This window comes from Nyctibius grandis, chromosome 1 (genome assembly GCF_013368605.1).
Source record: "Nyctibius grandis isolate bNycGra1 chromosome 1, bNycGra1.pri, whole genome shotgun sequence".
NCBI lineage: Eukaryota > Metazoa > Chordata > Aves > Nyctibiiformes > Nyctibiidae > Nyctibius > Nyctibius grandis.
In genome coordinates this window covers 36,873,684-36,886,473 of record NC_090658.1, presented here as the reverse complement: position 1 = coordinate 36,886,473, position 12,790 = coordinate 36,873,684, and the positions used below count along the sequence as shown (strand labels likewise).

The window sequence follows — 12,790 nt, the reverse complement described above, 5'->3', positions numbered from 1 at the left end:
CTGGAAAGGGCTGGGGGATGTGAGAGCACCTGTGAGGTGACCTTGGCAAGGTCTTTTTTTCTTTTTGATTCAATGGGACTCAAGTGTTCATTGCATTGCAGTTGTTTCCTACCATTTGTCAATTTCTTGGGTTTTGGAAAAGGACCTTAATGACATTTGCCTTTTTTTCTATACACTCCTAAGTGAAGTAATAGAGTGCTAATGATTTCGTTATAAGGGAAGGCAAACCTAGATAATTTATATCTGTGCTGGATATTAACCAAAATGTCCTAATCTCAGGGAAGAGTAATATTCAGGATTGTTTGGTGGCTCTTGAAAATGTGTAAAATCTTCAGACTGAAATTCAGTTAACTCCCCCGATCCCTCCCTTGTCCTCGCCTCCATAGAGCGAGAACAGAACTGAAATTTTAGGGTAATGAGACCTAAGGAAGATCTGTAGGGGAAAGTTTATTCAGTCATTTTTTTGGTATGACAAGAACCCTGGAACCAGTTAAATATATAGTGTGCAATAATGGGAAGGCCAGAGGCATAATTCTTCCGGTTTGGAACTGATGTTTTTGATCTGGCAGTTAATTCACTGTATATGCTTCTTGTTCATTTGCTTGCATGTCCTCTTCATCTATGATTCATGAGAACCATTTAATTAAAAAGAGAGCTGTACGTAAGTGTTACCAAAATAATGTCTGATGTTCAGCAGGCGCAATCCAGTTATTTTCAGTTTGAATTATCAAACTTTCAATGCTGGAACCTAATTACTTAGGAGTAATCTGCAGTTGATTATTAGGAGAAAATAATTTGATCAGTGTTAAATTAAAGCAGCCTGTTTACAGGTCATTCAAATAAATATTTTTTCAACTATTTGCTGCAAGTTCAGTTGCAATCCTAGTACGAGAACATGCCTATATTAGAAATATAGTGTTTTGGGCAGAAAGCTGATAAGTTTGCTATGAAAACTACTGCTTCTGTTTTCTGTGAGCCTTAAGCAATGTTTACGAAATCTTGCTAATATTTTTATTTCCAGAAGCAGCAGTAGATAGACAGATCACGTTTCCTTTATCTCCAGCTCATAATATTGAAGTGGAGAGAAATGGAAAACCAGGACTGGTTGAATTCAATGAAGAAATGCAGTATATGGATGTAGAGGAACCACAGTGTAAGTTTTTTTTTTTTATCTTGTTACACCGTGTTTAAAATATGAGCTTGCTTTTTTCTTTTTTTAATGATATACTGACTGGAATTTCTCTGCAAAAATTTCTCAGCCATTTAAAATAGACTGATTTCTCAGCCCTATTCAGTGTTGCCTCTCTCACTGGTCTGTTTACTGTATGAGTTGAAAGTTTAACACAAACACACCAAAAAAAAAAAGAAGTACTGGAGAGTTTTGGTGCTTAAAAGCATCATAGACTGATATGGCACCTTTCTAATTTAAACTCTTACCCTGTTCCAGCAGTCTTTTACTTGGTTTCTTCAGCTAGTTTTAATATAATTTTTCTTTGCAGATCTGGCTTTTGTAGAGACTGCTGCTGTAAACCAATAAAAATAAACAGCTGGTAAAGAATTCACGACTAGTCATGTTAATTTTCAGCTATATGAGACTTGCTGTGCTCGTTTTTGTTAACCAGTGCTCTTCCACAAAATCTGTTAGAGAGACTCTGGAAGGCAATCAGATTGGATCCAAATGAGGAGAGCTACAGACTAAAAATTGATAGTTGGAGTGAATCAGTTCCAGAACTATGATTATTTTTCTTGGTCCTTTCAACAGTCTTACCTTACACCTTCTTTCCTTTCATGTGATCAGGCTTATGTAGAGCATGACTTTAAAGGTCCCTTCCAACCCAAACCATTCTACGACTCCAGGAAAGGTGTTGCAAAGGATTGGTGGAGAGAGGGGATAAAAGGGGTGATAAAAGTGCTGGAAGAGGTTTTTCATGCTGAGAAAGAAGCAGAAGATGAGTGAATGATAATTTGAATAATATCAATATACTACAGGAGAAACAAATTAGTAGTCTTTTTTTTTTCTTTTTCAACAGTTCTGTCCTGATTCAGAAAAGACTCAGTACAGTGAGACTTGTGGATCAAAATATACTGGTTCATCATTTTATCAGTTGTGTATTTTGTGGCTCTGATGAGCCAATCAATGTACATATTATCCATATAATATATCTGAAAATGCTTTGAAAACTGTCATTTACCTTTATTGATTTCACTGAAAAATGCCTAAAAGTGAACCTCAAGTAATTGTTTAGTTTTTCAATGTAGAGTTTATATGTATTTAGTGTTCAGAGTTTGACATCATGTATTTTTAATGCATGCAGATGATCAGATTTTGTGACTTACAGTAATTCAGGTCTATATTACTTGTTTTTTAAGGTCTTAGATTGTGTCCGTTTCTGGAGGAACACAAGGAAGATATACTTTGCGGTCCAGTATGGCTGGCTACTGGACTTGATCTATCAGGACATGCTGGAATGTTGACACTAACAAGTCCAAAGCTTGTTAAAGGTAAACCAGTTTATTATGCTATTCACATGAATTGTGTGTGACTAAAGTGCATCTCATACTTCTGTAGTCAGACTTTGGTTTGTATTTGTTTTCACATTGGTGAATTTTGCTATATAACACAATAGTGAGTTACCTTTTCAGACTGATGCTAAAGTACTGTAATGAATGTAGTTGAGTTCTGCTTCTACGCAGTATCTGTGAAGTTGAAATGTGTTCATAACTTGCCCTAGTAAACTATGCAAATTCCTCTGCCCCCCCTTTTTTTTTTTCCACTTTTAGGCATGGCTGGTGGCAAGTACCGCTCATTTTTAATTCATGTTAAAGCAGTGAATGACAGAGGAACAGAAGAAATCTGCAATGGTGGCATTAGACCAGTTGTTAGAATACCATCTCTAAAACCTCAGACTAACAAGGGCCATTCCATTTCTTCATTGTTGATAAAAGTTGCAGCAGGCAAGGTAATGAATAGCCAAGAAGGACATCTGTGTTAAAGTTGTAGAATTGGTGTAATTTATGTAATCTGAAAACAAAACAGCTATTAGGAGAATTAAGAGCCATTAAAAATTACTTTAAGAGTTGACACTGTGTTAACACCTTCAAGAATCAGAGTTCAACATCTCTAAGTTGTTTTTTCTGTGCAAATTTAGTTGAAAAGGTCTATTCTGCCATATTCCTATTCTGAGCACTTGTTTTTGAAACTTCTGTTTCCATAAGTGTTTTAAGTAGCTGATAAACCTCATCGTCTTAGAAAGATTTGTGTGTGTGCATTTTACTCTTGATCGTTGCAGTTGTAAGATTGGATGATACGATGCACAGCTTGTGGACATTATTAGAATGGTTAAAACATAATAAATTACAGAACATTGTTAAATTTGGTGTTCTGTATTAAAGCAATTAGTGAATAAAAGTAGTCTATTTTAGTACAATACTCAAACTGAGTGAGAGGTTTTACTGAACTGTATGCATTTCACTGAACAAGGTATGCAAATGAAGCAGTCAAAACCAATGTAATTTATGAAATCTTCCCCCCCCCCCCCCCCCCCCCCAAAAATCAGGAAAAGCCATCTAGCAAAACTGAAGCCACTAATTCTTCAAGAAAATCAGATAATCTGAGAGGCTGTGACTTACTTCAAGAAGTCTCTGTAACAATTCGAAGATTTAAAAAAACTTCAGTTTCAAAGGAAAGGTTAGTAGGTGTTTTTTAATTCTAAAACATACTAACTTTAGTTACACTTCTTATAAAATACTTAGTTCTCAAAGTAGCTCAGGTCAAACCACTGTTTCAAGTTTTGATTTCATAAATGTATTTTATATGGAAAATCCTGTAAATTGTGAGATGAGGGCACTGTCCTGTGCAAGTTGTGGTAGAATAACACCATGCATGAAATTGTATGTTGAGTTATTATTTGCCTGACCTAAAAAGGAAAATATAAATAAGTTTTCTTGGTAAATTAGACAAATTATTTGGACAGATTTTTTTTTTTTTTAAAGGAAGCATCTTTCCTTTCTATTGCCCCGTGTTGTCTTGTTTCTTGTAGCAGAGAGTATATTATTTGTCAAAAAGTTTAGAATCAAATTTAACTAACAAATTGTTACTCAAAAAACTGGTTAAAGTCTCTATGGATTGGTACTACAGACCTAAATATGAATAATATAGTACTTAATTTGTATTACCAGCTGCCACCCCACAATGGTGGCACTGGCTGTAATGGGCTTAAAAGAGGTCAAAGAAGCTGCAGAGAGGTATGTGCAAATGGTTGCCAGAGTGTTGTTGATAATGAAAGTTTGTTTAGGTTTAGAAGTTACTAGACAAGTTAATAGGAAAAAAAATTCCCTGAAGGTTACTAAATATACAGTAACCCTGGAAGTTCTGTGAGCAGAAAATAGGAAGATTGGGAATGTGTGCACAGAAAGTGTCGTATATGCTTGTGTGCTAGTTTTACTCTCCTCTTTTTTTTGCCGCTCCTAAGACAGGATAGAAAGCTGGGGGGACACTTTAACAGGAGAATGGCCATATTGGATAATTCTGGTTTTTATTTCCCTCCCCTCCTCCCTAGAGTTCAACGGTGTGCCATGTTACAGTTTTCAGAGTTCCATGAGAAGCTGCTTACCACTCTTTGCAAGAAGACAGATGATGGGCTGACTACAGAACATGCTCAGAGTCTTGTACTAGACACGCTTTGTTGGCTGGCAGGAGTGTATTCAAATGGACCTGGCAGGTAAGAGAGAAATTGTGTTTAAGTTAGCATGGCTATTTCTCAGGATCAGTTCTGTTAAAAAAAACCAAAGTTTTATACAATTCTCTAAAGTATGCAACTTCTTTTTACAGCTCAAAGGAAGGAAATGACAGCTTGCTTTCTAAAACACGTAGATGTGTCTCTGATATAATACGTGTTTGCTTCTTTGAAGCTGGGCGGAGCATAGCTCACAAATGTGCACGATTTCTTGCACTATGCATCAGGTCAGTGCTAATTATTTATATATGTTTATTTTTATGTATTTATATTTTATGTATATTTGGGGTTATTACATGCAGTCCGAATTGCATATACATGTTTGTTGTTGTTTAACAGTGCATTTATAAAGCAAGAAGATCTGGAAGATCTTCTGTTGAAGAAAAATGTGTTAGGGTCGGACTGCAAAGAATATCACTCCTTCAACTTCGTCTTCTGGAGGAGATTTCACGTTTGGTTCTTACTTCATTAAATGTTAAAGTGTCTGTGTGTTTCTTTGTAGCAACGGCAGATGTGACCCAAGTCAGCAGGGTTTTGGATCAGTTCTTCTAAAAGCTTTACTTGACAATATGCCACTTTTGCCTGCAGCTGCAACAGGTGGTATGTATACAATGTTTGTTGTCATAAAAATACACAGTACGTTTGTTTGGCATGTTTTGTTGGACTCTCTTGTGAAATAAGAATTAGGTAATTGTTCAGTTAGTACAAACTGCTTCTTGGAGTGGTCTGGTCAGGTGGTATCGAAGTATGAAGTATGCATTTGTAGGTGATGGAACTTTAAGCAAATTAGCTTGCACTAACATTTTTGGGAGAGCTCAAATAAGTTTTGCAAGAATTTTCAGAAGTGTTGAGCAACCACAGATTCTGTTGTCATCAGTGAGAGTCAAGATTGTAGGTTATTTCTGAAAATTAAGAGATTTATTCCTGGGAGCTTGGTTATCCAAACGATGTCCAAATAGCAATCCACTTGTGATACTTCTGCACCAAAAGGAAATTTTTAACTAAATTAAATTCCTTCCTCATCTATGTTGCAGAGTAATGGTAGCTTAGCACCTTGTTGAAGCCTTTTGAGTGCCAGATAGAATGGGAAGATGACTTTAAGCACTCATGTTTGGGGTGGCAAGGCCTGCTTTGTGTTTTTCACAGTATGATGTTGTTGAATTGCATCTAGCTTGGCATCACGAAGGAGTCTTGCAGGAAAATTAGTTTGCAGTCCAAAATGCTTGCTCTGCTATCACCTAGGTAGAAACATTTAACACGCTGCTGTTGAGGGTATGGAACGCACAGAGGGAGGAGGATGAGGAAGCTGAAGTTTGTGTTTCTGTACAGAACCACTGCACTCTGCTCCCAGAACTGATCTGTAAGGAAAGAGTGCCTCCAGCAAATACAGAATAAGGAGAGAGCAGCCAAAAACAGGGGATAAGGGGAGAGGAAGAATTGAATCTAGAGTCAGGCTTGGCTCTGAAGGGATTGGAACCCTTAGTCTAGCAGCTTAGTGTATCAAGAGCATATTGATTGTTGTGCTTAGTAAAGGCAGTGGGCAGAAGCAACGAAAGAAGTATGTATGAAGCTGTCTCTTGGAACCTTTTTTTCTTCAATTATGAATTATTTGATAAGAGAATTTGAAGTACTTGTGCAAACTAATGTTTATAGAATGATTCTAAATTGAAGTCTCTCAAAAAAAAAGGGGAGGGGGAGAATGCTTCCTAGTCTGTGTTCAGTAGTCATTATATACTTCGTTTATCACTTGCATTGATTATGCTTCAAAGTATGCTTTCTGAGTGGAAAATTCACATCATGTTTCACTTGAAACTATTTTTTTTTTAAATGCAGGATCTGTGTATTGGTATTTTGTATTGCTGAATTATGTAAAGGATGAAGATTTGGCAGGATGTAGTACAGCTTGTGCATCATTGCTAACTGCTGTGTCCCGACAGTTGCAGGATCGCCTAACACCTATGGAAGCATTACTTCAAACAAGGTACTAAGAAATGTGGTTGTTGTAAACTTAATAGAGACAAACATGCAAACTGTCTAATGCCATCCTCTGGTGTTCCGAAAAAGGTGGCTGTTTAAAAAAATGCTTTTTGCCTTATTTGTTTGAGCAAGAATTAATATGTTACAGCTCTGGAAAATAGTTTTGACTTGTGAAAAGTTAAAGGTGAATTTAATTGCTATCTTGTAATTTACAGTGCACTTTAAATCAGCAAATATGTATGTAATGTTTGAAGACTGTGCAGTCCTTTAGTATTTATGATTTTTAGTGTAAGGATTAACAAAGCATGTCCTGTTTTGAGTATGGGAGGGAAACAAATATACTGAATAGTTTCAGTTCTGCATAGTGCAACACAAAATTGTAGTCTCTCTATAAGCTGACCTTACATTTAATGTCTTCCTACTAAAGGCCAGATTCTAAGTGTAGAGACCTGGAGTAATTTATTGGGAATGCAGCTTCTTATTATAAATCATATATCGATGTAATTTGAGACTCCGATATTGCGTCTTCTGCATATTGAACTGATTGGCCATTTAACTTTGGATTTACGTGATACCTAAAGGAAGTCTCTGGTGGTTCAGTTTTGTAACAGTTTCCAAAGCTGTATTATGATGATGGGAACATGCTGCTGTTAGACAGCTCTCTCAGTTGTGATTTGTGGGCAAGAGTTTTCCTCCAAGTCAAGCAAGATCAAGGTAGAAGAGGTTTGGTAGAGGTTAATTCAGAATCTTCAGATCAAATTGAAAATTTAGTAAGCGAAGTTTGGAGCGGGGAGATGTTTGTTTTGGGGTGGGTTTTTTTAATGGGCTATAATTCTGAAATAGTTGATAAAAACTTGTTTTCAGGTGTTATACTTGGATCCTTATGCTCTCTACTACATTCCTCTTCTCAGTTGTTACTTTATTTCACCATCTGTAATCTTTGCAGTTAATTAAAAGACTTATCCCAGCAATAGAAATGGTGAGTGGATAATGGAGATTTTTGAAAAATACACAAAGGGAACTGGAAGAATAAAAAGTTTTGTGTTTTCATGTTGAATGTTCTTTAGAAACCAAATGGAGGAGAAAAACATGGAAAATCCACTTGACATGAGAATGGCACCTTTCAATAGGAATTGACTCATTCCTCCATATAGATTTTTTCCAAGTACCTCCTTTAAACGGCATATCTGAAATAGAAGTCTTTTTCTTTTCCAGTTGCCCTCTTTTGAGTTTGGCACATGTGACGTGTCAGATCACGTAGTGGAAAACACAGCTGTCTGCATCTCCAGGGAAGCTTTCTGAAATGAGCCCCTGTTCTTGTCATCCTTCAAGCTTAGGTTTTCTGAATGTTTCTAGATGGTGTTTTACTATTTTCTTCTTGGAAATAAATTCCTATTTGCTTTCTCTTTTAACTCAGTATCCCCGTGGTTAGGGTAAGAATAGCAGCAGATACATCTGTGTAATCCCCTATTTGATTACTGTAGCGCTCTTTCCCTAGCAAGAACTGACTGTTTCTTGACTTAGTTTACTAATTTAGACAGAATTTACTGGCCTTTCCTTTATATGTCTACAGATCAAGAGAATACTGTCGTTTCTCATTTGTTTTTTTATGTAGAAGATAAGTATTAATATATATTTTTTTAAAAAATTGAAATTAGTAAGCAGCCATAGCTTTACTTTTTTTCCTTTCTCTCTCCCTGAGTCATATTTTATTGTGTTTGTGTGCATTTGTGTTGCAGAATTTCTAGTACTGTTTTTTTCCTTCTTTGTATTTGTTCCCAGGTACAATAGCCTAACATTTGGTAATGAAATAAAAGCAGATGTCTACTTAAAGGATCTGCACATTCATGTTGTCTTAAAAGGCAGAGTAGTACTCACTTTACTATCATGTGCCACAACAAAGCAAGTAAAACTTGCAAGGATAAGGCCAGATGGGTGTGTTATATCACTTGCAGTTCAGGGAACTAAAAAGGGATTTCAGACAGTATTTTAGGATGTTCTACAACAAAGCAGGCTGGTTTGTCTCTAGCAAATCTGACGGATTTTTCCAGCGTGTTCTTGAAAGCATCTGATTGAAGTAGTGGTGGAATTTAATTACTCTAAATATTATAAGCTAATACATGGCTTAATTATTCTTACCATTAACACTTGAGCTGTCTCCTTCCGCCCATGTCTAATCTGAATTCTCTCCTGCTGCAGCTAAAGCTTTTTAATGTTTGTGTCCTGTCCACCTTGGCAATAAAGAGCAGATTACTTCATTCAACAAATTTTGGATGTCTAGAGGATGTTTGTATCTTGATCATATTCTCCAGATCTGTAGTCATTCTTAAAGCATTTCCTTGAGCTGTTCTCTTTCGTCCCCATCTTCCTTGAATTGTGGTACACAAAACTGTAAACATTATTCCAGTTGAGATCTCTACTGAGAGAAGCAGAAGAGGTATTTCACATAGTTTATATTCATTACTGCTTCTATGAATAGGGTAATGTTTTTTTAATGTGACATTGTTGATTTTTTCTTTGTTTTTTGTTGATGTAACTTCTATGTCCTTTTGTGAAGAGTGTTGCTAATGCAACTTAAAACTGAACCTGATCATTCCTGCTGAAGGATCAGCAAAAGGCACTATGCTTATTGAAATAAATCTGGGCTGGACAGAATATATTTAACTCGCTGCAACACATTCAAATTCTGATCCTATTCTACAAAGCTCTTGTAACCCCTTTTTAGTTTTTATCACCTGCTAACTTAATAAATCAGACTCTTCACTTAAATCATGCAAGTAATCAGTGTTAATGTTGAGGTGACCTGATTTATTGAGTTTGTAAATCTGAGGTCTAAAACGGGCTGTGAAATTACCCTACTGAATTTTGTCTGAGCATTTTTGTGTGTTTTAGTAACCACTTTACAGTAGCGTGTTGTCTTGCTTTGTTTATGAAAAAAAGTTATTCAGCAAACACGTCAGTCTTGCAAGATGTGCAGTCTGCACTGTTTCTATGTAGTACGTGCTTGTAGAGAGCAACCTAGATTCATCTAATATGTGTTGTTCTTAGTATAAAGTTGTCATCTTGAACTTGCTACCTTGTAGATATTTTTAAGTAATTTCGTTGGGGAAGGTACGTTCAATGGGTTGATCTGTAATTCTCAGATTTTCTTTCCTCTCTCACTCTTTTTTTTTTTTTTTTTTTTTAAGATGAGTAGCAATTATTGCCCTTTTGTGTAGCATCATTTTCTGACTAGTTACAGTCTTAGTATTGTGTGGCAAAAAAGCATTGAGCCCAGCCAACGTGGAAGCATTTTAACATTCAGTCTAGAACTTGTTCTACCTTGTTGCTGGTGTTGTAGTATTGATATAGACATTTATCCTTTTGTGACTACTCGATCAAAAAGAGACATTTAAACACTCCAGCCTTCTCAGCATTACCTGTTGGGGGCTTCCCTCACCTGCTAAAGAACAGAGAAGCTGCTCAGAGGCAGAGGCAAAAGGGGGTGGAGGAACTTCCCATCGCTGCTGGTGTGTTCATGGAAATACTTCATATTTGTTCTGGCTTTTGCCAGTCGTCAAAGTGCGAAGTGTTATGTGTTTCTCACTTTTGTACCTTCACAGATGCATTCTTTCTTTGTACTCCTGCTTAATAATTTGGCCTGATTTCTGCTTTTTTCTCCTCTTGTCAGTTGCTGGCAACAGGTGTTGGTACAAAAAAAGACCCCACTGATTTTGTTATCGCTTTGAATTTTCCTTTTTCTTGGCTTATAAAACCCTAATTGATTTGGGACCACCTTGTTACCTGAGTGATTGTATTATTTTTTCCCCTCCAGTACTGCCAGAATAGGATTAATGAGATTTTCTTCTGTTGAGATATTTAAAGTATTGGCAAGTGTTGATTGTTATCCCTAGAAGCGTTTCCTTTTTTCTTCTTACTTCAGCTGGAAGAACAAGCTGAGGTGGAGTTTCATTTGCTGTTTTGGAAAACAGTACTGTGTTTTTATTGACTTCAGATAAATGTCTGGTTTACCATGTGCAGGCATGCGTATTGCTGTGGTTAATTGTCTAAGGCTTGTAGTTCTAGTTTCCATATCTGAGAGAGATTATGTGTCGTGTTTCAAAACTACTTAGTAACAGAGTTACTTATTTAGCATCTTAAGCTGTTTGAAAAGCTTTAATGACTTTAATGAAATACAAGTGAATGGTAATTTCTAAGATATGTCAATCGAATGGAAAGAGTAGTTCAAAATATGATAAATCCTGATGATAGACTTGGCCTTTTTCTGTAAATAATTTTACATAAATTTTTATTGTTTGAATAGTTCTGTTTGTCTTACTCCGTTTGCAGATATGGACTATATAGTTCACCTTTTGATCCAGTTCTGTTTGATTTGGAAATAAGTGGCTCCTCCTGTAAAAATGTATACAACAGCAGCATTGGAGTACAGTCAGATGAAATTGATTTGTCTGATGTTCTGTCAGGTATGTATGTTTAACAGTAATCTGTTGTGGAAGAATTGGTAATTCTCTCTATTACACTGTTTTCCTTTAGTGAAGATGCGGTTTTATACTTCCCATCTGGTTTATAGCTGTATGTAATGAAGTTCAAGATACTCTCTTGCTTCATGAGATCTCTTACATTTCCTGTAGGCCTTAGGGCAAGAAAAAAGCCTCATTCTGGAATCTGTTTTTTTTCTTATCCTGTAGAAGATCTAAGAAGAGGCTAGAGATGAAACAGAAAGGCTGATACCATTCCCTGTGTCAGAGTCATCTAGGAAGCATCTGTCACTTCCACTGAGCAGCTTCCTTGAGATGTGTTATTATTCATTTAGACTAGCAACCATCTCAAAGGCAGAGAAACCTAAATGGATTTTTCTGAAGTTGGGAAGCTGCCATATGACGCTCTTTGACTTAAATATTACAGCTTTAATGAGATCTTTTTTTCTGTTTCAGAGGCATTAAAATACCTTAAAAGCATATTTGTATCTATCCTGTCAGGTTAGTTCATAAGTGAATCTTCAGGCCATGGAATGTCCTAAGAATGAGGCAATTTTTACCTGTCAGGAAATTCTTTTCATAGCAAGCATATTCATCAGTCATAGTGTCTCCTTTCCTTTTTTTGTATGCTCTTGTCCATCTCCTTCATATCCCTCCCTCCATACAACACTGTGAATTGGTTAATATATTGGATAGTAGTCTAGTTTTTAAGCTAACTTGGTGTATGATCTTAGTCAGTCTATTATTTTCTTTCTCTTCCTTTCCAGTAATATCAGTGTATTTTTGCAAGCTAATTTCCACAGTGTCGAAAGAATAGAGCATCCATATATAATTTATTTCTGGAATTAAGAAGGTTACAGTATGCTTCTGCTGTCACATTTGATAGTTTGACTTATTAAGATACTCTCTTCAGATTTGGCAGCATTATCCATTTTAAAAATATACTTCCGTTTATATTGTGGGTGTGATAGTGTTGAGGTGTTTGTTCCACAATGTGAAGTAATGAAATATGTGGATTATATTTAGTTGTCTTTTTCGACTCTTCATGACTTGAAGTGTCGCTATCAAGAAAACATTAGCGCTGATTGTGTAGATATTTATTTCTCTTTCAGGAAATGGGAAAATAAGTAGCTGTGCAGCTGCTGAAGGTAGTTTTACTTCCCTTACTGGACTTCTGGAAGTTGAACCTCTGCATTTTACCTGTGTTTCAACAAGTGATGGAACTAGAATAGAAAGGGACGATGCAAGTACGTTTACTGGTATATAAAATTTTTCATTTTTTCTACTTAGTGTAGTTCCACAATATGATATTTTTAGTTGGACATAATGAGCACCATTTGACAAACTTATTGCCTGTAGTTGTGTAAGTGTTGAAGTGTTTTGGTTTGGGTTTTTTTTTCTTGTTTTTTTTTTTTTTTACAATAGTTACTGCAGGTGAAATTAAACTTCTTAGAGCTTAACAAACTGGATTCCAAATTTGTGAATTGGAATCAATTTGTTCCTATCAGAGAGTATAACATACAAGCTTGCATCTTTACCTTGCAGCCTTATGTGGCGAAAGAATTCCAGGGCGTTAGGTGGCTCTTCTGTAATGAAAAC

General features: G+C 36.1%; 1 protein-coding gene across 3 annotated transcripts in view; it reads left to right on the top strand.

Moving 5' to 3' along the window:
- The window catches only part of BIRC6 (baculoviral IAP repeat containing 6), a 194,194-nt gene that overhangs the window by 50,577 nt on the left and 130,827 nt on the right, over positions 1 to 12,790 (top strand). For all 3 annotated transcript variants that reach the window (XM_068415935.1, XM_068415930.1, XM_068415945.1), the window contains 10 exons: positions 1,022 to 1,153; positions 2,371 to 2,502; positions 2,782 to 2,960; positions 3,558 to 3,688; positions 4,560 to 4,721; positions 4,832 to 4,963; positions 5,239 to 5,336; positions 6,570 to 6,717; positions 11,043 to 11,176; positions 12,304 to 12,450. In XM_068415935.1, the coding sequence (XP_068272036.1) occupies positions 1,022 to 1,153; positions 2,371 to 2,502; positions 2,782 to 2,960; positions 3,558 to 3,688; positions 4,560 to 4,721; positions 4,832 to 4,963; positions 5,239 to 5,336; positions 6,570 to 6,717; positions 11,043 to 11,176; positions 12,304 to 12,450 (1,395 nt within the window). The remainder of the gene's footprint in view (positions 1 to 1,021; positions 1,154 to 2,370; positions 2,503 to 2,781; positions 2,961 to 3,557; positions 3,689 to 4,559; positions 4,722 to 4,831; positions 4,964 to 5,238; positions 5,337 to 6,569; positions 6,718 to 11,042; positions 11,177 to 12,303; positions 12,451 to 12,790) is intronic.